Consider the following 24,471-nt stretch of genomic DNA (forward strand, 5'->3'; position numbering starts at 1 on the left):
TTAGAAGGATAACAGCTGGGAAGCTCACCTCTGTCTGAACGGTGGCAGGTCTCTGGGTGCGCAGCATCTTGACAGTCTGGAAGATGTCCACCACTCCCTCGTACCTCATCCTCTCCAGAACAATGCTGAGGGTGATGAACACACCGGTCCTGCCGACTCCAGCACTGTTGGCGAAGAGATGGAAACATATTAAGAGCTGGATATATTACAAAATGTTTAATAGTAAAATATGTCATAAAAAGGCATGGTATAGTTAGTATATCAATCAAATGTCATTAGGAAGTCATAGTATAGTATGTCATGAAAATGTCTAAAAGGATATTGTAAAGAATGTAATTTAAAGTCATAGTACAGTATTTCTGAAAAATATCAAAATAATAACATAAAGCTCATACAAAGTCGTAGTATAGTATGTCATCACATTTGTAAATTATCATAGTCTAATATGTCATTAAAACAACAGTATAGTAAGTCATAAATGTTTCAAAAAGTCTTCATATAATATCATAAGAGTCATAGTATAGATTGTCAATAAACGCTATGGTATAGTTTGTCCTTAAACTATCAAAAATTACATAAAATAATGTGTCACAAAAAAGTACACTATTGATGTCTCGATGCTCCAAATTCAGGATTCGATTGGACTTTTGACTTTAAAGTCACGAATCAAATTTTCGATTTAATCATTTTTTTCCTGCACTGCAGCTGTGCCATTAGCAGACAATGGAGTCTTTATTCGTTAAGATCAGCAGCTCATTGTTTTCATGTCTTTACAATTTCAATTATATTTTCAAATTTTTTCCTTAAAAAGAGAAGCTACATGGTATCAAGTGTGATATCTTTTTCAACGGTCAAACTTAAAAATAATGTATTTAATATGTCATAACTTATTTCACCAGTAAATGTGTTGTTACAACAACGGCTCGAGTTCTCTGAGTTTACGAGGTGCACCTGAATGCACCGTGAAGTCCCCGGCAGAGCCCACATGCTTTACCGTACACAGCGATGTGGATATAGAGGGAAGCAGGAGGATTTTCCTGTTTGCTTGTTTTGTCATCTCTGGCGCCTCACAAAGAGCAGCTGCAGGCTACCGGTAAGCTACGCTGTTTGGTGTTCTTGTGTTCCCAGTAGAGGGACAACTTGACTTTGAAGGTGGAAATGGAAAAGTTGTTTTTGATACATTTTGTTTGATACAAGTTGTTTTTGTGACATTTCACTAGAATTTCATAAAAATGTCATGGTATATATATTATAAAAAGCTATAGTATGTTATTAAAAGTCATTAAACGCATAGTATAGCATCACGGTTGACTGGATTTTGAAAAGCCCCCCCCCAAAAGAACTAGAGTCTATTACAAACTATACAAACTGGATAACTGTTGAACAGAACATCTTGGTCACAGTAATTAAACCTAAATAAATAAATCTGGATCACTAAACATCAAACTCAAAGTAATATCTAAATAAATAGCCTATATAAATATGATGAACATCAAACTCAAAGCAATAAATACATAAACCTGGAACTGAACGTCAAACCAACCAGAAGAAATCTACGTGAGAGCATTTCTATGTTTTGAAAGAGAGAAAGGTTTCGCTACATGTTAAATGCCACTCTTACAAACCATTAATGCTCATGCATATTCCCGGGATGAGGAGAGTCCTAAAGTGTGTGATTAAAGTAACTGTTGAATGATTTCTGTCTTGTATGGTGGACGAATAGCTGATAGTGTTGTGTTATATATTAGAGAGATGAGCGAGAGTCCCAAGAAGATTTTTGGAGTTCTAACGGAGTAAAGAAAAAGAAAAAAGATCTCGGACGTAGGTGTGAAGCGCACTGAGTGCTGGTACGCCCCCAACCCCACCTCTCCCAGTCTCAAAGTATGAGTGCCATTTCACAGTTTGGATTATTATCGGGAGTTTATCACATGCAAACATATATTTTTAGCAGAAGTTGACGTGTATTTGTATGGAGCCTTCATGAAGAACGCTGAGGACGTCCCTGCATGGTGGCGGCTGCGCAGCCATCGGCCACTACGAAAGCCCAGCTCCTCCGATAACGAGAGTTTGTAAAACGTCCCATCTGTGCCGATGACCAAACTGATTCATCTTCTTGTATAGTATGCCATTAAAATGTCAACAGTCATAGTATAGTATGTCATGAAAATCATAATATAATATGTTGCTAAAATGTCATAAAAAGGTAATGGTATAGCATTCCATTAAAAAGTCATGCAGTAATATGTCATTAAAAATGTATATGTGACAAAAAGTGCTTATTAGTGTGATCATGATATGATATATTATGTCACGAAAATCATAGTATAGTATGCCATTAAAATGACAAAAAAAGTCAAAGGACAAAAAGTCATACTATATAGTATGTCGTTAAAAGGTCATAAAAAAATCATATGGTATGATGTTGAAATGTCATAACAATTCATTGCATTGTCTTAATGGTGTGATAAAAAAAAAATCGTACAGTATGTCATAACAACGTCATAATAAAGTCATAGTTTAGTATGTCAAAAAAACTGATATTAAAAAGTCCAAGTATTTTTTATTAGTTAACCTTTATTTAACCAGGACAATCCCATTGAGATTGTGAATCTAATTTATAAAAGGGATTCTGGCAAAGACGGCAACGGAAAAGTTCCACACAAGCAAGCACCGCATAAAAAAACGAATACAAAACATAGAAAAAAGCAGAATAGCAAAAGTTAAAAACAAACAGAAGATTCACATAAAAGAGACGACGGACTTAAAACAAACCAGCAAATTGCATCAACCAAAGAATTGTCATTCAGTGTCACCTAGTATGTTATCAAAATAACCAAAAAGTGATGTAAGAGTGTGTCACGACAATGTCATTAAAAAGACTTATTATGCATAAAAAAATTATAGTAAGTATGTCATTAAAGTCTCAAAAAGTTATAGCAAATTATGTCATAAAATTGTCATCAAGAAGTCATGGCATAATATGTCATTAAAATGTCCAATAATAGCCATAGTGCAGCATGTTGTATTATGTATAGTGTATTATGTCAAATAAAATGTCCAAAAAGTCATAGCATATCATATCATTAAAAAATGTCAAAGAAGTCATAGAATAGTATGTCATGAAAATGTCAGAAATAGTAAAAGTCAAGTGTGTCATGTTCACTGGCTAAGTTTGTAGTGACCCAATTCAGATGTGTTTGCTTACACATGGCAAAGATCAGACACTGTATGTATCATTACGTTTCAGCAGGACAGAATATATATATAGTTATATATATATATATATATATATTTAGAGCTGTAGCAGAAAGGCAAGTTTCCCGTGACTGTGACCAGTGACCTGCGGGCTAATGGTTTAGGATCACTGCCCGACACAGACTATTATGCGGTAAGATGACCGGCACTGTTTGCCAGGTGCAGAAAATAACCTCATCAACCTCATCTTCATTTGTTATGTTTCTCCACTCATTTATTGTCACTCACCTTTAATACAACAATCACATGGTTTGTAATATAACTGCGTTAGTGGGAGGTCTTACCTGCAGTGCACAGTAATTGGCCCGTCCTGGCCAAACTGTTCTTTAGTTTTGTGCACCTGGCCAATGAAATCAATGAATCCCTCCCCTGACTTTGGCACTCCTTGCTCTGGCCAATCGGTGAACTGGAACTGACGAACTGTCCGTGATTGGCCGTCCTGGAAGAAGAGAACGTGTTCTATCATTTGTAACCACAGAAATAATGTCGAAGCAGTACAAATGCGCACGTAGAGGCAAACACAGGCAAACTGACGACTCACCCTGGCATCAGTGACTTTGAACTCTCGCAGAATGTACTGGGGCATGTTGTACTCGGCCATGGGATCCACCACAAAGTACTGGTACCTGGCTGAGCGCTCTGCAGGCCAGTACTGGTGACACTTCTCCTGCAGGAGGACAGCAGAGAGGCTTCTGTTTCAGAGCTTTGCATACTCCCGCTTGGACAAATTATTAACGACAATAACATTTCTCATCATAGCTATGCTGACAGCCCTCTCACCCACCCACTAGTCCCCCTAGGATCCCCATGCTTTTCGCTTCAGAGTTCCTACGAAACCAAAAGAACCAACCTCACTTTAAACCACTGCTGCTTGTTTATAAATCATTAAATGGAGAAAGATCAAAATATATCTCAGATATGTTTCAACTGTACATAATTGCTGGACCTCTCAGATCACTGGAAATAAATCTGTTAGCAATACCTTCCGACCAGAACTAAACATAGTGAAGCAGCATCTAGCTGCTACGCTGCCCAGTACTGGAACCAACTCTCACATCTAGACGTGAAACCCCCACTGTCCCTCTGACGCTTTTTTGCTAACTGATAGAACGCACTCTGCTTTCTATCTACGCTGTTTTAGTTGATCTAAAACACTCTTTCTTTGATGCTTGTTTTATCTGCTCACCTGTAAAGCACTTTGAATTCCCCAGGTGTGCAAGTTATGCTATACAAATACACTTGCTGTGCCTTGCCTTTACATCATGCCTGAGGGACTCAGTGCATGAGGAGAACTATTTCCTGCTACTTTGTCAGGAAAATTACATCCTGACCACAAAATATTAATTATTCATTCGAAGATTGTCTTGTGCCAAACGAGACATGATGTTCATGAGATATAACTCGCATCATTATCTCTTCATCACACATGATATTTTGGGTCGATTTTCATTTATTTAAACCTTGCGTAACGTTTTAAAGCTGCAGCTCGCTCACAATAATTTAATTACTGTGGCTTACTTTCTCTTTCTCTTTGATCCGTCACCAGATCTACAAGCCCTTACACCAGGAGAATTAGAGGTTCTATTCTTACAAATACCCTACATGGGGTACTTGATTACATGAATGTGTGTGTGTGTGTGTGTGTGTGTGTGAACTTTTATCCGTACCCGTCCCATTTCTCTCAGTTTGGTTAGCATGACAACTATGGTGGAGTTGTGTTCCCACAGCATCCTCCAGTAGTCCTCTGTGGTCTCAGCCAGCGGGCCTTGGGTTGCTATGTAGGCCTTCTGCTGCCTGCAAACACAAACCGATGAGTTAAATACTCTCCCTGTCAATACCTTTGAGTCTACATAAAATAACTGAATGAACTAAACCTCAATGTAAGGCCTTAAATGCTAACAAGAAAACGGGAAGATGAAAAAATAACAGTTCAGATCAATTTTGTCTGACCTGTATCCATCGATGAAGCTGGCGTTGATGTAGTCCGATCCCTCCACTCCTCTGATTGGCTGCAGGCACACTCGCGTGGTCTCGTAGGGCATGATGTTCACCAGCCGGTTCTTGAACTTGTTGCACGGCAGGTTGGCGCTCACAAACCGCGATGTGTGGGCCTTGGCACTGGCCAGACGCTGGAACGGAAAATAAATCAATATTATATAATATTACACTATTCTTTTTTTTCTGTGTCAAACACTTGGCCAATCCCACATGGGATTACAAGACACCTCTGTTTTACATATGTCTTTTGGTTTTGCATATACAAATCATTTATAGATCCTTAGATATTGTTCCAAGAAGTAGTGTTGGTGAGAGCAGACAGAACACAAAGGAATCAAATGAAGGATGATGGAAACAAGAAGGGATTGATTAAAAGGAAGGAAGAAAGTTCAGACAAATTCAAGGACCTCATTCAAATGTGTTTAGCACAAGCCTTGGTTTTCTCCAGACAAACTGAAAAATCTGTTCGACTCGGCAGGCCTGAGGATATTCAGCCAGACACATCAAAAAGAGGGGCAATGTGGAGGAAAGAGGGAATATTATAAAATGAATGAGAGGAGGGAGAAGAAAATCAAGAGAGGGGGGGGGGGCAGGAAACCACAAGGCCCCACACTGTCTCAACGCACATATGTGAACCACAGTTGATCCTTCACCAGCAAAGGGAGGAAAAAAGACAAAACACCCTGGAACACACACATTCGTGTGGATACGTGCAGACGTGAGCACATGCTGTACACTCTCTCTGACACTCGACCATTGGATGACACGGCTTCGAGAACGAAAGACAGAACAACAGAGAACAGGCAGAGGGAAACCGCAGACGGAGACAATGGGATGTCGTGAACTGAGCCTCAGCCATCGGCGGCTACCGGAGCACTGTGGGAGAAACAGCAGTACCTTATTTTCCTTACAGACGGACCGCGCTGGAAAATCCCACACCGACCACAAGTTCACCAGTTCATTTTGGTTCTCTGAACCGAGGTTTCCAGTGCCAACGATAGCAATTCTTCATGCGAGTTGGATTTGAATTTGACTCTGCCTTATCAATAAAGTCTGGAACACACAAAACGTTCCGTTCCTTTGATACATGCCCATTATTTTAACCATCTGTTAAGCTTGGATAAAATCATGCCCTGTTGGCAACCTCTCTCAGTAAACTCTCTCTTTCTGTGTAAGGAAACAAAAACAGAGTGTCTTAATAGGGTGTTGGGTTACCAAAGGCTGCCAGGACAGCTGCATGTCTTTCTTTTTCTCACACACATGCCTCGACTTTCTTTTCATTTGAGGGATGCGACGCTTCTCCTCCGTGAGAAATTCCATCCTTTTTGGTGTTTTGTAGATGAAGGTGGAAAGTGCCGGTTGTCTGTCCCGCAAGTGTTTGAGTGAGATGGAACACCTCACACACACATGTTTTACGTTGATATTTAGGCTGAGCAACCAAGTTGAAGGAGCCCTTGGTTCATTGTCATTCTGATGAAACTGCTGCCATTATGGCAGGAATGCCAGAGCATAGAATGGAGGAGATTGCTTAGAATGGCTTTGTGTTTACTTTGCCGTCTGAGCAGAAATAAACCATTCCAGGAAAAAAATGGAAGCCACCTGCTTTCAATATATATACCTGTATGGGTAAATTGTCTTTCCACCATGCCGAACCAGACAGGTCTTCTGAGAACTCGTATTGCAAGAGGTGAATACCACAGTAAACAACACAAAAACAGGGAGAATATAATGAAAGCAACCCAACTCAATAACACTCCCTTATGTACTCACTCTTCCCGCTTGTGTGGTCATGCCTGTGTTCTGTGTTCTCACTTTGAATTCTGATCAGCTACCCTAAATTGTTCGAAAGTGCCCATATGACCTTTCCCTGAGATTATTGTTATGAACTGCAACTTTCTGGCCCACGTTATTCCATCTTTCTGCGTGTAGCCATCTAACATCCAAACATGCCCTCTAAAACCCCCAGTAGAACTCTCTTACCGTGGATTCAAAAGTCGCAATCCCATAATCCCCTTCAAATCCAACCATCCAGCCTGAGTATATGAAACTCTCAGAGCAGGAACCAATAACCCCGGAAAAGATGCTCAGTGACCAGCGGCTGACTGGAATGTTCGGGAGGACTCACAAACAGCCAATCCATTTCAGGCCGAACCGGCCAGTGGTTCTAGAGTTTAGATTTTTTAAATTTCTGATAGTAGTTAAGTAGTGGAATACTGCTTGTCAGTCTGGGCCAATGTAGTACTTTCAATATTAAGGGGTGACACCAGATGCCCCTCCCAAATTGGACTGATCTTCATTTTTTTTCCACTTTGAGTGGTCGTAAGACTAGAAAAGTACTAGAAAAGTACTATACAAGTACAAGTACATTCATCATTTATGCCCCCGGTCAAAGATTTGACCGGCGGGGGACACCTATATAATCTCTCCCTGTCACATCACTGGTCCCATAGCGCTGAAACACCAAATGCCAATCACAGTTAAACGTAGTTACACAACAGCTCAGCAAGGGAAAGCTTTACGCCAATAGATCAGAGCGTCACAACATGAGCACGCGTCACCACGAATCTGCACACAAAGACATTTAGGTAGTTACAGATTGAAAAGTTAAGACACTGATTTGGTGAAACGATTTATATGGTTGCATTGGACAGACTGTTTTGTTTCGTTATTCCAATGTCGCATTTTTCCGATTGGTTGAATCGACAAGGACAAAGTAGCATGTAGGGAGCCCATCCTCAGATTCATTCTCCTGAAGTGGAGAGGAGGCACTGAATATCTACAGTGCCAAATTCAGGGACGTTATTGTGTAGCTGACCCTGACGCCTGGCCTTCTGTTTGTCCCTTACAGAGACCAGTTTAAGAGTCCCATTATCATCGTTTGACCAGTTTTATGAACCACCATAAATCAGTTGGATCTAACTCTACAACCCTCACGCACACAAGGTGATGAGTCCTCACCTTGAACTCCAGCTCCATGCCGGTGACATTCTCCCCTGGTTCGATCTGCGTCAGCCTCTGGATGTAGGAGTACAGGTTCCTGGCGGGGACCTCAGTGTTCCCGCAGGTCACGGTCTCCAGCAGCGCATCGTGGATGAAGATGTACTGGTCCTCCGTCTGGACCATGTAGTTCCTCTGGGAGCGCATCAGCGTGACATGGCCGTAGATGTCCAGGGTCTTTTCATGCTTGATTCGCTCCGCCATGGCTTCGATCACGATGAAGCACCCCGTGCGACCAACTCCAGCACTGAGACAAAACGGAGCCACAAAAAAAAAAAAAAAAAAAGGGAACAGATGGTGATGCGATATTCTCACCTAACCTTCGGGGTACGAATTGTCGAGCAAATCATTTTCCTGAGTGTGTGTGTGCCGTGTCTTCAAACCTGGTACAAATCTTGCCCTGTTGCATATTGCAAAAAAAGCCCTAACATACTGTCCCTAAATCAACTAAGTATCGCAAAGGTGCCAGCCAGCAATATTTCCAACAAAGGACGTAAAAATTGACATCAGCGATGAGTAAGCATCACCCTCTGACTGGCATTAGGAAGATATCCTCTCCTATCGACATGCAATCCAGAAATATAATACATTTAGCTGCCCACCCAAACACTTCCACGGTTTTTGCTGTGCTGGTACCGACACGGTGAAACACCCTGACCAAGTGAGTTTCAGCAAGCGAATAGAAAAAAACCTCTTTATATTGTTAAATTAATATCAGTGTGTATGTGTGTGTGTGCGTGCACGCTAGTGTGTGCGTGCGTGCTGTTCAGGTGGAGTGAGACTCGGGCCATTGTTTGATACAGAGGCTGGTTGATATGTTAAGGTACATTATGATGGAGTCTTGCTGGGATAATTAAATTTGACTGATAATCCTGTTAGATACTCCATCTGACTGCTACGGGAGATTAGGAAGAGCTCCTCTCCTGCCAACCTTTTCACCCCCTCCCTCCCTCCCGTCCTTATCTCCCTGCCTCTTTATCTTCTCCCCAAGTACCCTTGCAACACTCTCACGGCAGCCCTACCACTTTTTCACTCTTGCATTTGCACTTATTTTTTTTTTAGATTCCATTTTCACTCCACCTTCCCTTTCCTTTAATTCATCATTTCCATTCACCGCGTCCTGGATCTGACCTCACCTTCTCTCTCATTCCGCTCACATATCTCCTCCTCTAACTCCCCATTCCTCGCTAACTCTCGATCATTCCTCAATCCCCCTTTTCTTCACGTGCTGCTCTTCCTTCCATGATCTATACCTCGCTAATTCTTCCTTCCCCCTGAGAGCTTCAGCTTGTTCTCTTCCTTCTCTCCCTGGCATAGCAGCTCCGTTCCAGCTCTTGGAGCTCAACGCTGTGCCAAGACTGCAATGACAAGTTTCCAGAATTTTCCTCCGACCAACACGCGAGCCTCCTGCCGCTCAGATAGCAGCTCGTTTGAATTTAAACTTGTGAACCCGGATGTACAGTAACGTAAGCGTGAACGGCAAACAATGGACCCTGAAAGCTACTTCTGGAAAAGAGGGTCAGCCTCTGTTGTAACACCTTTAGAGATGATGGCTGTCGTTAAGGGAGGAATGTGGCCGTCTAAGCCAGTCAGGACGATTTGGGGTTTGCATAATGGTAGGTCAATCAGTCCAGGACCTATGAATGATTTGATACAAGTGCTCTTGGACTCATGTTGATTTTCACAGACTCCCGGGCTTTAAAAAATGATGTTGCCAAGTAATACCCCAAATAACACATAAGCGTTTCATGCAAGCACACACACACACACACACACACACACACACACACACACACACACACACATACGGACCAAAAGTACTTTTTTTTGGGTCAGGGACCCCTGGATTTTTTTTCCTTGGTGGATTTAGGAATCATTTCAGCACAGTGAATTACAAGAACTTTTTAAAACTAAACCAATTAAAAAAAACATAGATAAAGCGATGACGAAAAACATCACACACACACCTGCAATGGACGACCATGGGACCGGCATCTGGAGGGTTGCAGGCCTTGACCCTGCGTAGGAAGGCCAGGAAGGGAGTGGGGTGTTCAGGCACCCCGTGGTCCGGCCAGGCTGTGAACTGGAAGTGACGAACCTCGCGCTTCTCATTGGAGCCGCTCTGGACAAGCAGACGGACAAGTGCGTTAAAGATAAAGCCTGTGTTACTTATTGCTTATTTATTTGACTGTCAGGAAACATGTAGTGTCCCATGGAAAGCACAAAACCCCACAACGTGCTCGTCTGTCTTCCAGTACTTTCCTATTTCCCTTCCCTGTCTGTGGCACTAAGCTCTAGCCCCATTTATTCCTACTGAAGATATAAATCTTTAAAAACAGGTCACAAATAAAACAATAAGGCTCAGTCATTTCCTAAAAGTGCGGGAATACATTGTTGAATCAGGACTAAATTGTTCCGCCATGGATTAATACACTTTTAGTGACCTAGTGAGCGGCAAGGTGGTATATCAGGCTTTGGTGACACGTTCAATACTTGTTGTTAGGGTTAATTTATCGTGGCTTTTGTGGTCAAAGACCTATCCTTTAAAATGTAAACCAACAATAAATTGCTAGGATATATATTAAGTATTATACTACTGAACCAGGTTGTCCAATTTAGTTGAGAAAATCTAAGAACAAATATGCTGCTATGGTTATGATGAATCCCTTTAAATATCATTGGAAGAATCAATAATGTATGAAAATATGTTGCTGCTGTTATTTTCTATTTTTCTATTGGGTCACAACTACAGGCAACTGCATGTACAAACTGTGACATGGCCACAAAATGGAGCACAAACACACAAACTGGTGCGCATAAATATTTGAACAGATCAATACGCACGCAACCCCATTACATCCCACTGAACACATGTCATGTTACCTTGTAAAGAGCGAAGGTCCTGACAGAGTAGGTGGCCAGCTCCACGGTGTCCAGCAGAGTGACCTGGATGAGGCCGTAGGTCTCTGTGCCCCGCGTTGGCCAGTACTGATCACACTTCACCTACAAGGGGGGGGGGGGGAGGGGAAGAAGCTGTGAGGGATGCGGAGCAGTTTGCATAATGTCTGTACACATGTTTTTTTGTGAAAGAAGAGAGAAAGAGAGAGCTGACTTGGGTGCGTGTTCTCATGTACAGATGCACAAAAAAAAAAGAGGAGGGGAGTGTTAAAGCAGATCACTGAGAGAGATTTTTGCAAACTTCAGACAGTAATGTTTGGAAAAAATGTGCATATATAGCGACTACCCGGCGTGTGAAAGCGGGTTTAGTGAGTGTGTAGGGTGAAGAGTGAGAGAGAGAGAGAGAGAGAGAGAGAGAGAGTTCTGCTTTCTGGGTTGTGATCCTGCATAAGTTGCGCTTTAAATACTAGAAAAACCTGTGTGGCATGAAATTTCCATATAGGTTGGTGGGCTCTCACGAAGATCCACCGCAGAGCTGGAAAAAGCCAAGTGATACCCAAAGTTCAGCCCTCGCATAGTTGATGCTGTACATCACCCTACATTCCAACCTCACAAATCCCTACAAAACTACACCCCCCGCACACCAAATCCCAGCATGCCCTGACCATCGAAGCACCTAGAATCCCCCCCTGTATAATGCGGTCATATTTGTAGTTTCTTCAACTCAGCCTCAGAGACCCCAAAGGAGAGAGGAAAATAAAAAATCCCAGTGGAGGGGGAAAGGGACGGGGTGGGGTGGGGGTGGGTGCACTTGGCAGAATCAGGCCAAACCAAACGTTATGTGCTGATCCCTCCAGTCCTCACATCAAAGACAGCAGGGAGCTCAGCTCAGCTCGCTCTGCATTCCGCTGCTCCAGACTGGGGATTATGCGTTTTGGCCGGGGACGTTCAGGCTGTAATTACAGCTTTTCAACTGTTGTTTTCCCACCAGACCATGAGACACTGCGGGGACAGGAACGGCCGTCCACGTAAAGGGGGGCTAGACCCCTGCCAAGGACTAAACAGGATCGCAGTAAATGCCCGGTGTGAAGGCCATATCACCCAGTGACATATTGGCTAGCATAACCGCGCACCCGCTCTTACCGTAGTTTGATTGGTGCTAAAAGGAAAGATACTGGCAAGATTCCCACAGTGGGACCATCTGTGATCATCTGTGTCGTTAATGCTTAAAACACATAATGGCGTAATGTTGAGAGGTGTTAAATGAGATTAAATCATTTCCTCCAACAAGCAGCCCACCACTCCCTCAAAACAGCAGATATGGAGTTAGTGGGCTGATAATTAACAGCTAAGCAAATTGACTGTCTTCACTGTAGCATAATGTTGTAATCACTTATTGAATTTAGATCATTTAAAGCCTAGCAGTCATTTCAGGAATGAAGATTCATCACGTTAACGAGACAGTAACAGCCTGTAGTTTACAATTAGGTCCTCTGCAGTCCTAGTCGTTCTTTCATGGCTTCATCCTGCGTAGCCACTTGACAGGAAAGTAGAAAGAAACTGTTGCGGGCGTGATCATGCAAACTGTAGACGCTAATGTGCACTGTGTCTGACCTGCGGTGGTTACAATAAAACTACGTGTGCCTTGTGATGAGTTGGAAACACTCCTGCATTCTCACTCAATGCACACTGGTTGATTACACAGAAAAGGGGGAGGGGGGGGTATTAAATAGAGGGGGGAAAAAGGCAGGGAGAGAACCATGTGAGGTGAGGTTGCACTTTTAAAAAGGGGATTAGCAAAGGAGAGAAAGAGAGGTCTTGCCTTAGAGAAGAAATAAGAGGGCATCTGAGGGTCAAACAGACACAACAGAGACAGTTGGAGAAAGTCGGAAAAGCAAACAGAGGTTTAACACAGGACACAGGTTAATAGGAGAAGAAGCACAGATGAAAGGAAAGGATCATTCTCTGAACAGGGCCCTGGACATAATTGGTTAGCACTTAATCATGATTCACACCTGGAGCCATTCTTGTTATTTTTTATTCCAACATGACATTCTCATTACATTGAATTTTTACTCAAGCGCGTATCCTGTTAACAACAGCAGAATGCCTCGAGGCTAAATGATTTTCTAATTCATTACCTACCCCCCTATTTCCAATTCCCAATTCCCCCAGGACTGGCTCACCGTTCTGCTCTCCCACAGTCTACTGTATCATGCTCTATGCTGATCGACTGCATGCCACCTTGCACTATCCTACTCTGAACTTCTCACTTAAACACAGCCCTTTCAGCTTGATCACCTTAATGATGTCAGTTGTCTTTTGGTTGATTCAATAATCTATTTCCGCACTACATGACGGAGTGGTCCATCCTGGTCCTTTCTCTCATGTCCTCTCCTTGTTAAGTCCATCTTGGACTCTATTGTCCTTCCAACATCCTCAAGCAAGAATATTCAATTAAAATTCCAAAAGGTCCAGATTGAGAAAATCTCCTCGGGCAAAGGTCCGGAACATTACAATAATATCTAACTTGCGCTACTTAGTGCCATATATACAGTATATATATTCAAGAAGCCTAGTAGTAGTAACAACATCTCTGTGTAGTCAACAACTGTCAAATCAAATATAGAAAGTACACATCAATTATATTTTAACAATTATTATTCTCAGTTTTCAAATTGAACTGGATGGATTATAAATAATACATAAATAAATGTTCTTCTCATTTCAGGTAAAATAATGGCTGGATTAAAGAATAACTGATTAAACAGAAAGCTTTTGAAAAATGTGAATCTTAAAATAAAGTACTAAATTGCCCTGCAGCTTTAAATTCAGTTGATTCAGGTGTGAAGTGATGTCAATCAAAAAAGCCATAATTATATATTTTTCTCATCTTCTAACAAGAGAAATTAGTGTTCAGGACTTTATCTGTGGTTATTAATTAAAGCACTTGTTTCAGCTCTATTCTCTCTGGTAACATCATTGTTGGACAGTGAAACAATGTGTTATGATTCTGATCATATTGGGCTCTTAGCTTTATTTTCTGTGTCTTCATTTAGATGTGAGTGGGTACGTTTGCTCAAAAGAGTTGTGCTTTGTCTCGTAGTGGCGCTTCACATTACCGCATTTAATAATCATCACGGTCTCTGAACATATGAGACATACTGGTTTTAAACTGCCCGTGGGAACAATTAACCTATAAGAGTCTGTTCATTATTGGTTAAAGACTCTGGTCTCTCTGGTCTGTCTGGTCTCTGACCACCTTTCTCTCTTTGGAGAACATCTTGTGAAATACCTTCTCTGACTCACGTAATTATTTTCCTACTCTTCGTTCTCCTCGTCTCTCCCGTGTGTGTACATCTCACTCGAATCAGGAAACTTGTCAGAATCCGGACCGCGCCCCGCCTATTAGTGACCCCTGTCCTAAAGAAATGAACATCCTGCCCTGAATGTCTCGTAACCTCCTCACTGCTGTCAAACCGACCACATCCAATCCTATTCTACTCGTATTCAACTCTAACCTAACTGTCACTTTATTCCTGTTGCTTTATTTTAATTTACCCTTCAGAAATGGCCGTGTCCTTGACCACTCAACCCGACAAATCTCTTCCACACCCAATCCTGTTCTTTTAAACCCCATAATCTTACCCTTTCATACCCACTTCCCTTGCATACAGTCCAATCCAATCCTACTTTACCAAATGCAGTCCTACTCTACACTACGCCTCCTTTGCCCTTTCCTACGCTGACAGTGGGGCGTCCAGTTGCACTCTTACACTACATGTTGCTGCCGTTCTTCTGACATTTCCTTAATCATCTGAAAAGCAGAATGCCGCAGTTAAAACAAATAAATAATTCACTGCATGTACAGCATGCGGCCTCGCTTAGCGACCTGCTTGTCAATGTGCAAAGGCACAGACCACTTGCATCATTGAGATATGCAAGATATGTACAAAAACCTGTTGGATGTAAAGATTGTAGTTTACAGTACTTCTAAGGTTTTTGGAATTTATTGTAAAATTGCTCCAGATAAAATCGATAAAGGGAAGATATGTTTACGCATTGTATCACATTGCACAAAAGTATATGGTTAAAAAAATCCAGCTTTTTACTTGTGACAACATCAGTGGTCATGGTCCAATTGCTTACATGTACTGGTAGTGGTACTGGTTTGGCTGGAGAAAAAACAGTTTATCCTGCATACCATAGCTTTATTTTCTATATTTATTGACCCTACCTTACTACATGTCCTATCCTACACTCATGCTCCCTTCCCACATTTATTCCACTATCGCCTGTGTTCAGTGCACAGCCTACCATCCGCTGTCGTATCCAAGCCAAAAAAATGCTACTTAATATGTGCATCCTGACAAGCTAATACTTGACCCTTTGACCTATCCTCTCCTGCTCCTTCCTCTTCTGCCTGATTCGATTTGATCCCATCCTCCCCTTTCCCTTCTCTTCTCTAAGGGCACCAGTATCGTGTTTGCTGAGCTACCCCTTTACTTTGCTGTCGCTTGCTCCCACGTCATTCCATCCTTACCCGTGACTTCTCTTCCAGCTTGGTCATCATGATAATGTTAGCCGTGTGCTGCTCCCAGACCATCCTCCAGAACTCCCCGAAAGTCTCAGGGAGGGATCCCTGAGTGGCGATATAGGCATTCTGACGGCGGTAGCCATCGACATAGTTGGCGTTGATGTAGTCACTGCCTGGGACACCTGCATGATGAGGTAAATGAAGTGGAAGTTACGGAGGATAAACGGAAAGAGGTGTGTGCATGGAGGAGGAGGAGAATAGAATTGTGATGGGTGAAGGTTGGGGAGAATAAACAGAGGGGTTATATAGATGCCACTGATGCTGAAATATGCGTTTGTGTCGCTCCACTGCTTGCATGACAAATAACATCAGGGTCGAATGTGTCTGCACTGATCGCATGTAAACAGTGTCTGTCCTTTCCCCTGATTCTTTTTCTGATTCACAGTGAAATAATATATTTTGGATTATTCAAAGTCTCCGGCCGTGAAAGCAGGGTTCCCGTCGCAGTAATAAAGGGTGCAGATCATCTGAGGTCATGGCGGGGGGGATTAATGTTTTCACCGGGCCAAGCGTCCTTTGGTGTTGGATTGTTCAGCCGTCTTGTTTTATAATACATGCTAAGACGATCATGGGCCTAATCTGAGTATACTCTGGATGTGTCGCTTTGAATGGCAATATGACTGCAGGGCCCCGTCTCTGTGTAAAACTCGGCTGACACTGCTTGTCCTGGAGGGGATTGTGTGTACGTGTGTGTGTGTGTGTGTGTGTGCGCGCGTGTGTGCGCGTGTGTGCGACGTGAGAGACCATCTGTGTGTATTTGATTTAGGATCAGTCCTGCTCATCTGGGGCCTAATACCATAATCCCAAAAATCACTGAGTCACAGCTCAAACATGCGCGCACACACACACACACACACAAACACACACACACACACACACACACACACTAAAACACCAAAGTACACGCACACGGGCGTGCACGCGTGCATTCAGCCGTGACCCGAATCTGCCGAAGTGGGACACAAAACTCCTTTTGAGTCGTCTGATGGCAGTTTACGTTTGAAAAGATGGAAGTCAAAGAGCAAACAGAAGAATCCCTGACAGGAAGAAGCTCCTGTAGCTGATTCTCTCCTAGCTCCTTCTTCATGTTAGCACATCTCAGCCCCACGCAGTTGTAAAACCCCAAGCCTCCATCACTCACACGCGCACATTTAAATGACAGAGGACAACGGGGTGTTTGCACAACTTATTTCAAATGGGATGGGGACAGACGGTAAGAAGAGCTTCTAACATATGTTTATCAACCTCAGTCTTTAAAAGACAGCTTGGCTAAATGCTTTCATGTGCTGCAACTTTATTGCAAGGGACTACAGCAGAAGCGCTGTGCAGATAAAACAGACACACACACACACACACTTCCAGTTACTTGCTGGCTACACTGGCTTGGCAGAGAGTGTGTGTTCATGCAGCATGTGTGGAGTCAACTGGGAGCAAAAGTGCATATCTGCGCTTGTGCACACCCTGGGCATGTTTTAAATCTATAGTAGAAAGTGTGTGTGTGTGTGTGCGCGCTCTTATGTGTTTGGACATGCTCAAGAGTATATGTGTTTTCTAAGCTGAAAGAAAGACAGACAGCCAGGGCTCCGGGACAGGCGGGGGTGGAAGGGCTGCTCACACATGCTCTGCCCAGATAAGGCTCATCTGTTTGGGCTTGGCCTCCCACTGACTCCCTCTCTCCACATTGGAGCTGCCAGTTTCTCTGCCTCAGGTCTTTCCCAGCTGAGGTGGGTGTGTGCGCTTCATAAAGCACACTGAGAACAGGACTGAGAATATTTTTTCCTCTAATTTTAGACCGTTTAAAAAAGACCAAATCCAGTAGAATGGGCACACCGTGAAACTATATCAGTAAATACGCAATTAATACAAAATTGTATACCTCATCTGTCATGGATAGCAGCTCTAAGACATACACATTCATCCAGATGAACTGTACTTCTATACCTGGGATGACTCACTGTGTTGACATAATGCACTTCCTCGTTTTACAACCTTGTTCTTAAAATCCCAAGAGTGATGGAATTTTCTAGCTTCTATTAATGTCCATTGCTCAAGTTACGCTCCTCTGTGAAGGCAAAATGTGAATAAATAAAAACTTTTTTCATTGTTCAATACAGACTATTTTGATAAGAATTGCAATCATTTTGTTTAACTCTTCCACAGCACTTTCTGGGCGGATGTTTTTCTGAGGCGTAGCTCGACTGCTGCGTGCTGATGTTGCAATGGAACAACCAATTATCTTTCACTTTCATTCAAAATGTAGTTCTTTGCTAGAAAGATTCCGTCTTGTGTAAAACTCTCACGAGAGCTTGTGTTCATGTGTTGACGTACGGCAGGCAGGAAGCCTACCAGCCCCGAGCGATCCTCTATCTCTACACCTGTAGGAAGGTAGAATATGCAGTTGTGTTTGACACTTTCACATGCTAATGTGACATCAGTACTGATAATTGTAAAAACTTTGATTGAACGGACCCAGTAGAGGTGAAATGCGTCCCCCTATTTCTTTGGGGCAGTTGGCTAAGTTTGACACATTGCACCTTCAACCATCACAACTAAATGCCCAATCTAAACCCTTAGCCTAACATTTACCCTGTAACCAAGTTACAAACCTCAAACAGCCTTGAAAGAAGTGACTAAAATGCCATCACTTCCTAAAAATGTCCCACGCTCAAGTGAGTCCTCACAAAGATAGAAGTACAAGAGCTCTCACACACACGCACAAACACACTGGAAGCGTGTCTTACCGTCAATACCGGAGAGTATGACCCTGGAGTGATCATAGGCAATGACGTTAGCATAGCGGTTCTTTGGTTTGTTGACCTCCAAGTTGGAGTTCTCCCATGTGAACTGCTGACCGGGGTCGATGGACTGCAAGATGCAAAAGACAAGGTCAAAGACGAAAAGAGAAAACACCACCAGAAAGTAGCACTTTCAAACTCCCGTATGTATGATCTAACTCTCCAATAGTATCATGCATACGCTATACAGTAAGCATTACCACTTAAAATTAAGTGCTGGCAGGGGGCTTGTTATTCCTTATAAATCGGCCACAAAATGCAGAAAATGGCATTCAGAAAAGCCAGAACTGGACAATTCCATGAATTTGAGCTCGCAAGCAATTGCCCAGTGTGGCTGGAGCGAAACCACACCATTACAAACCAAGGACAAATTGAAAATTAACAAGGTATTATTGAACTTGGACAGGAATGTCGGCAAATACGATATCCCGTTTCAAGAAACAACAGCGATGTCGGGACTTTCCGCTTTCGACACACTCAACAAAAAAAAAAAAAAAAAAGAAAAAAAACTAGCTACGAGAGAAAGAGGATAAAAAGTACAATAAATTCCTCTGGGAGAGAAAAGATGGTTGAGGTAGACCAACACATTAAGTTCCTGGAGGGTAATTACAGTAACCATCGCCTTTAGCTGGGGAGAGGCAGACATGAGGTCATTATTGGGCTGTCAATGGAGAGGGACGAAGAGGAGAGAGCCAGAGCAATTTAGCAATTGTGAATATTTTACGACACATAATTATGGTGTGGTTGGGGAGGGAAAAAAAACGGGCCGGAGTGGTGCCGGTTTGAGTGCGTGCATGCATGTGTGTGTGTTGGAGACTGCTTTCCCCCCGCACGCTGCCCAACATCATGTGTGTCTGATTATTAAGCCGCAATCATTTCTGGCCTCTCTCTCTCTCTCTCCCTCCATCAATCCCTCCTCCATCCATCTCTCTCATTCCCTCGTCGTTAAGGGTTTCGGCACCGAACAAAGCACACAGTCATGCAGAGAGAATGCGGGGCTCAACGGAGAGGTTCCAACTGACACCACAATTACACACAGCTTCTCCCTCACTGTCTCTTTCCACCCTGCTTTATCCGCTCTCCCGACGCTTTTTCTCCCTAAAACACCGACTCGCTCTGCTTTTCTACTCTTTGCATAATGTGCCCTTGTCTTCCTCTATATATGTATCTCTGTCACACGCGATTTATCTCTCTCTCGTGCTCGCCAATTAGAGCCTTACGTCTGATTCTTCACCCAAAGGCCCGTCGGGTCTAAACTGATTTTTTTTTTTTTTTTGTGAGGAAAAGAAAAACATGTTTTACCCCTTTTAATGTCTCTCTGTGGATCTCAGTATAATGCTAGTGCTATTTGCTACACAGGCAGCATGTTGGGAATTATTCCTACTGATGCGTTTTTTCTCTCTCTCTTATGCCACAGTTCAGCACACCGAGTTCAGGCACTTTGTTATCTCCAAGTACAAGCCTTTTTTGTTCCAAATTAACTGTGCTGCAAGTTGAAGGGAACTAATCAAAAACTCTCTCTCTCTCTCTTTTATTTTTTTAAGAGAACATTGCTTCCTGTATCTCTTGGACGAGTCTTCTCTCCGACGCTGACTCTTTATTTCTATCGACGTTGCTCCTCTTTCTCCGCCAAAGCGTAGAAAATACGGGGCTCGATAACCATCTGGCTGTAAGCAAACTCACTTTGAGCTTGCAATTTCAATTTCCCCCCTTTGTATTTGTGTAGATAACGACAAGACAGCAGAGAGAGGAAAGTGTGCTTTATCTTGTATCGTTCTATGAAGACGAATCAAAATGCAACTCGGAGAATACGCGAGGCTCAATCTACGGCGCTCGTCGTTGAAATTGAGCCTAAAAAAAAAACGAGTCAACGACAAATATATGTGCGACTGCATCCAAACCAGATGAATTTCCCAAGTTAAAAGACTTCCAGGGGCAGATAATCAGCATTCCTACCTCGTACTCTTGAGAGAACTTGAGATTGTCGTTCGCCTTGAGGCGCTCGGTGTGATCTGCTAGCTCAGAGATGGGGACGGGCGGGTGACTCGTCATGCCTGCCGAGCACAGAAATAGAAGAAAGAGGCCATTTGGATACATTTACAACTTTTTTTTTTTTTTTTGGAGGAAAATGTTAAAAGTGAGGATTCTCTGAGGTGGTGTTTGTTTAGTGCTCTGTCCACAGTCAGCGCAGGAAGCAAATGGGCTGGGTTTTTTTTTTTTGTTAAGTGACCATTTTCTGTCTTGGCAGACAGAAAGAACAATGTGCGTGCTCTGAAAGTTACTGAGGCACAATAATATGTCCTCGGAGTATATGCACACTGCTGGTGAAGACAAAAAAAGACTGTGACACAGGTGGTTAAAAATTTAGCATAACATTTAAAAAAAAAATAAAAAAATGTAAAAGAAGTATTCCAGAGGCGTTTTGATGAAATGTTGTCAATTCAAGCAGCTTCATCCTAGATGGGATGGAAGGTTAGTTAGCAATGACAATGGGGAAAAAAAGGGAAAGAAAGAAAGAAAGAAGGCAAGAAAATGAATGCGGTAAGACAGAAAACAGCAGAGAGTTGAGAAGATCTATGTGCGAACTAAGACCAACTAACTTGACAAACGGCGGTAGCCGCGGTACACTGATACGCGGTAGGCTGAAAAGGGGAAACGACACCACGGTTAATCTAATAAACAACCAATACTTCAAGAAAAAAACGCACATCAAACTATACGAGGTATTTGTGTCCGCGTGCACGACGGCGCAGCCGCTTTACCTGGAGTCTGGAAGTTGATTCGGCGTAGCTCCACGGGATCAGTGGGATGGTGGGACGACATGGCTTTGCTGCAGGGGAAACTGCCCTTCCTGCCCTCAGCCTCGGCCCTTTTCCTGGAATCACAGATCAACGCGCAGCGTTTAACATGCACCTCAACCCCGATGAACTGAAACCTTTTATTGCATGACAAAAAAAACAAAAACAGCTGAATCTGGGAAAATGTGCGATTTTTAATCTTACGCAGAACCTCAATTTTTGTGGGGGGGGGGCGAGGATTTGTTTTCAAATAAATCGACCAGAGTGATGTGAATGTTATAAATTTCCGAGAAAAGCTGCATAGAAATTGCTCCTTGGACATTTACAGGGATAGCTGTAATTCTTGGGAAATATCGGTTTTAAATTGTGCCAGAGCTTTGGTTGACTGCTGGTTTAGTGTTGCAGCTTTTTTATATGTAAATGGACGGCACATTGTCTGAGACGGAGGTGGAAGTCGGCTTTTTTCCAAGAAAATATAAATGTTTTACATTATCTTTTAGTTCACATCGGAGACGTGAACTCATGCAGTGCGGTTGTCATTGTTCCCTACTCTGCATGCTTTTATGCCTTATGTCTTTACCCAGTGCACTGCAGCTTACTATACAATCATCAAAAAAATAAAAAAAACATCAAGTTAATCCTGACTCTACTGGGATCTATTATCAAAAGCATTATTTGCAGAGGCTTTTCAAACGGAGAATACCCTGCAGGACAGAGGAAATGGTAATAGGTAGTGTTTGTTTACCTGTCGGGTTTGCTGGATCCAGACAGGAGAGAAGAGCAGATGAAAGGACAGACAAGGATGAATAACATTAGTGACCATTCGAGAGAAAAAAAACACCAGGGAGTAGAGCAACGTTGAACTCTGCGTTCTACCCCTCTCATTGACATGAATCACTTTCTTATTAAAATGTTCGATAAGTTGAAAAGCACCTCCTATAGACGGAGATACAAAGCTAATGTAAAGCGAAATGATTCTGCAAACACATTATGTCACAACACAGCCTCTTACTGCGACAGCTACAATATAATAACTTACTGGAAATATGTTGCAAAGTGAGACATTAATGGCTGAGGATCACCACTGTTTACACTCCGGGGCTCAAGAACTTCAGATTATTACCATCAAGGTTAATAATTCTGCACTGCCGCATCAGTCACAGTAATTTATTGCATTTGCATTAGTGCATTAACAAAGCTCTAGCCAGCAGATGACTATCATAAATAATGCCAATGAGTGATAATGTTATCTTCCACTATCCGTTATGATGACGGCCAGCTATACAGATTTTTAAGAGCAGATTACAGAAGACACACAGTTAAGTTTCTGCGGGAACCTGTGAGCACCTGTGAGCTAAACTAGTTAGTAAGCAAACAGATTGGGAAGTTAATTGTGTTGCCTGCAGCAGTGCGGCGTGTAGCAATAAATACACCTTAACGCTAGTCCTGTATGTTGCATAAATAACGGAGCCACATAACGAACCAGCTGGGCTTCGTTCAGGCGTCACGTGAGGGAAAAGTACTGCGTGAGGTTAAGAGGCTTTATTCACTTCAATCTGCGTTATAATTCATACCCCTTCTCAGAGTCACAACTCAAATCTGATCACACGATACATTTGTTAGATTCAGTGTGAATTACACTTTACCGATGATGTCATTAACTCAGATTCCAATTAGTCCATGGAAACATTATACTTGCTGTTTGCATATCCCAAAGCATTATGGGCACCGTAGTTCCAAAACCTTTCAGAGACGGTTTCCATTATTTCTTTTATAAATTTGCTCTGTCAAAGGCAATTGCTGCTGCCTGTGATAGAACAGCAAAAAGGTTAAATTATTAAATACAAACATGAAATATACTGAGGAGCAACAAGCCAAAATGGAAATGAAAATCAGTTAATCCCTGGAGAGTATTTTATTGCTCTTCTGCGAAGACCTAAACTCGATGTAATTATTTTATTTTTCTCGTATTCATCAAAACTCTTAATCCTTCTCCTCGTCTCTTTTTGATTTCCTCACTCCTTCTCTCACTAATCCCAACTCTTTATTAAACCCTTCTTTTTCATCTTCCTGGCTCCATCATGCCGTCCTTACCTCTTGAACAGGAGGATGGCGATGACGATGCAGACGATGAAGATGACAGCCAGCACAGGCCCCACCACCCACAACAGACCCTCTTCCTCATCGACGATTGGCTGAGGATCCACATCCGATGAGGTCACGGGATCAGAATAAGGGCTGGTGGCGTACATGGTCTGGAGCGAGACACGTTTTTTTGTTATACATTTAGACAAAAACTGCACCGAGATGGTCAAAAACTGTGTGTTTGAGTTTTTTTTTTACTCACGTTCTCAGAGAGGTCCAACAGCGCAAGCACAAAGAAAACATACTCCTGTCCGTTCTGCAGCGGACGGTTGCGGAAGTCGCCGTAGTTTCGCCCATCACCCAGCGTGAACTCCAGGGGGAGGGTCTTGAAGTGAGCGGTGACGTAGGCCCTCGGATCTGATTGGCCGGCCTGTCTGCGGATGCGAAGGGCGCGACTGACACTGGTCCTGTTGATCTCTTTCAGCAGCTAAAAAGAATGGACAGGGATTAACTGTTTTGGCAATTTTACCTCACACACAAAAAAAACGAATCAGTGAAAGAACAATGGGGCTGAACAAAGCATTATCGACTAAGCATGAATGTCTTCATCATCAACTGAATTGCTACCGCATTCATCCATTGAGACGGCGGGCACCATGGAAACTCTATTGAAACTAATCTCGCACACATGGATGTGCTTTCGGAAACAGCGTAATTAGGGGATGAAGTCTGTATAGAAAAAAGGCAGGAAGTGGAATTAGATGGGAAATGTTATGTGAAGGCATTGTTTGGCTTGAACAGGCCGCGGACGGCATAATGAGACGCAAATACTTTGACAACAGAGCCCTGCTCGGCCCTATTCTTTGTTTGTGTGACTTGAAAATTCAATTCAAACCACTCGAATTATCCCTTCGAGGGGCGATTTTGAGTTTGCAAACAAAAGCACAAGAGTTGAAGTACAAAAAAAAGATGAACGGTAATGGCCAGTCCATATCTGGCCAACAACATCAAACACACAGAGGCGAACAATATCAAAATCGCAATCATC

General features: G+C 42.7%; 1 protein-coding gene across 24 annotated transcripts in view; it reads right to left on the reverse strand.

Annotated features, from left to right (window-relative positions):
• Positions 1-24,471, reverse strand: part of LOC116396895 (receptor-type tyrosine-protein phosphatase delta-like) — a 150,323-nt gene that overhangs the window by 3,307 nt on the left and 122,545 nt on the right. For 15 of the 24 annotated variants that reach the window (XM_031871850.1, XM_031871863.1, XM_031871861.1 and 12 more), the window contains 17 exons: positions 23,686-23,910; positions 23,433-23,593; positions 22,084-22,095; positions 21,303-21,415; positions 21,141-21,182; positions 20,497-20,594; positions 18,487-18,610; positions 15,692-15,867; positions 12,971-12,994; positions 11,134-11,253; positions 10,218-10,372; positions 8,212-8,497; positions 5,206-5,384; positions 4,923-5,049; positions 3,797-3,922; positions 3,540-3,694; positions 29-164 (listed from right to left, as the gene is read on the reverse strand). In XM_031871850.1, the coding sequence (XP_031727710.1) occupies positions 29-164; positions 3,540-3,694; positions 3,797-3,922; positions 4,923-5,049; positions 5,206-5,384; positions 8,212-8,497; positions 10,218-10,372; positions 11,134-11,253; positions 12,971-12,994; positions 15,692-15,867; positions 18,487-18,610; positions 20,497-20,594; positions 21,141-21,182; positions 21,303-21,415; positions 22,084-22,095; positions 23,433-23,593; positions 23,686-23,910 (2,259 nt within the window). The remainder of the gene's footprint in view (positions 1-28; positions 165-3,539; positions 3,695-3,796; positions 3,923-4,922; positions 5,050-5,205; positions 5,385-8,211; positions 8,498-10,217; positions 10,373-11,133; positions 11,254-12,970; positions 12,995-15,691; positions 15,868-18,486; positions 18,611-20,496; positions 20,595-21,140; positions 21,183-21,302; positions 21,416-22,083; positions 22,096-23,432; positions 23,594-23,685; positions 23,911-24,471) is intronic. The other 9 variants (XM_031871865.1, XM_031871873.1, XM_031871872.1 and 6 more) reach the window with 3 other exon arrangements.

Source organism: Anarrhichthys ocellatus, unplaced genomic scaffold (genome assembly GCF_004355925.1).
Source record: "Anarrhichthys ocellatus isolate YVR2014 unplaced genomic scaffold, GSC_Weel_1.0 scaffold61, whole genome shotgun sequence".
Lineage (NCBI taxonomy): Eukaryota > Metazoa > Chordata > Actinopteri > Perciformes > Anarhichadidae > Anarrhichthys > Anarrhichthys ocellatus.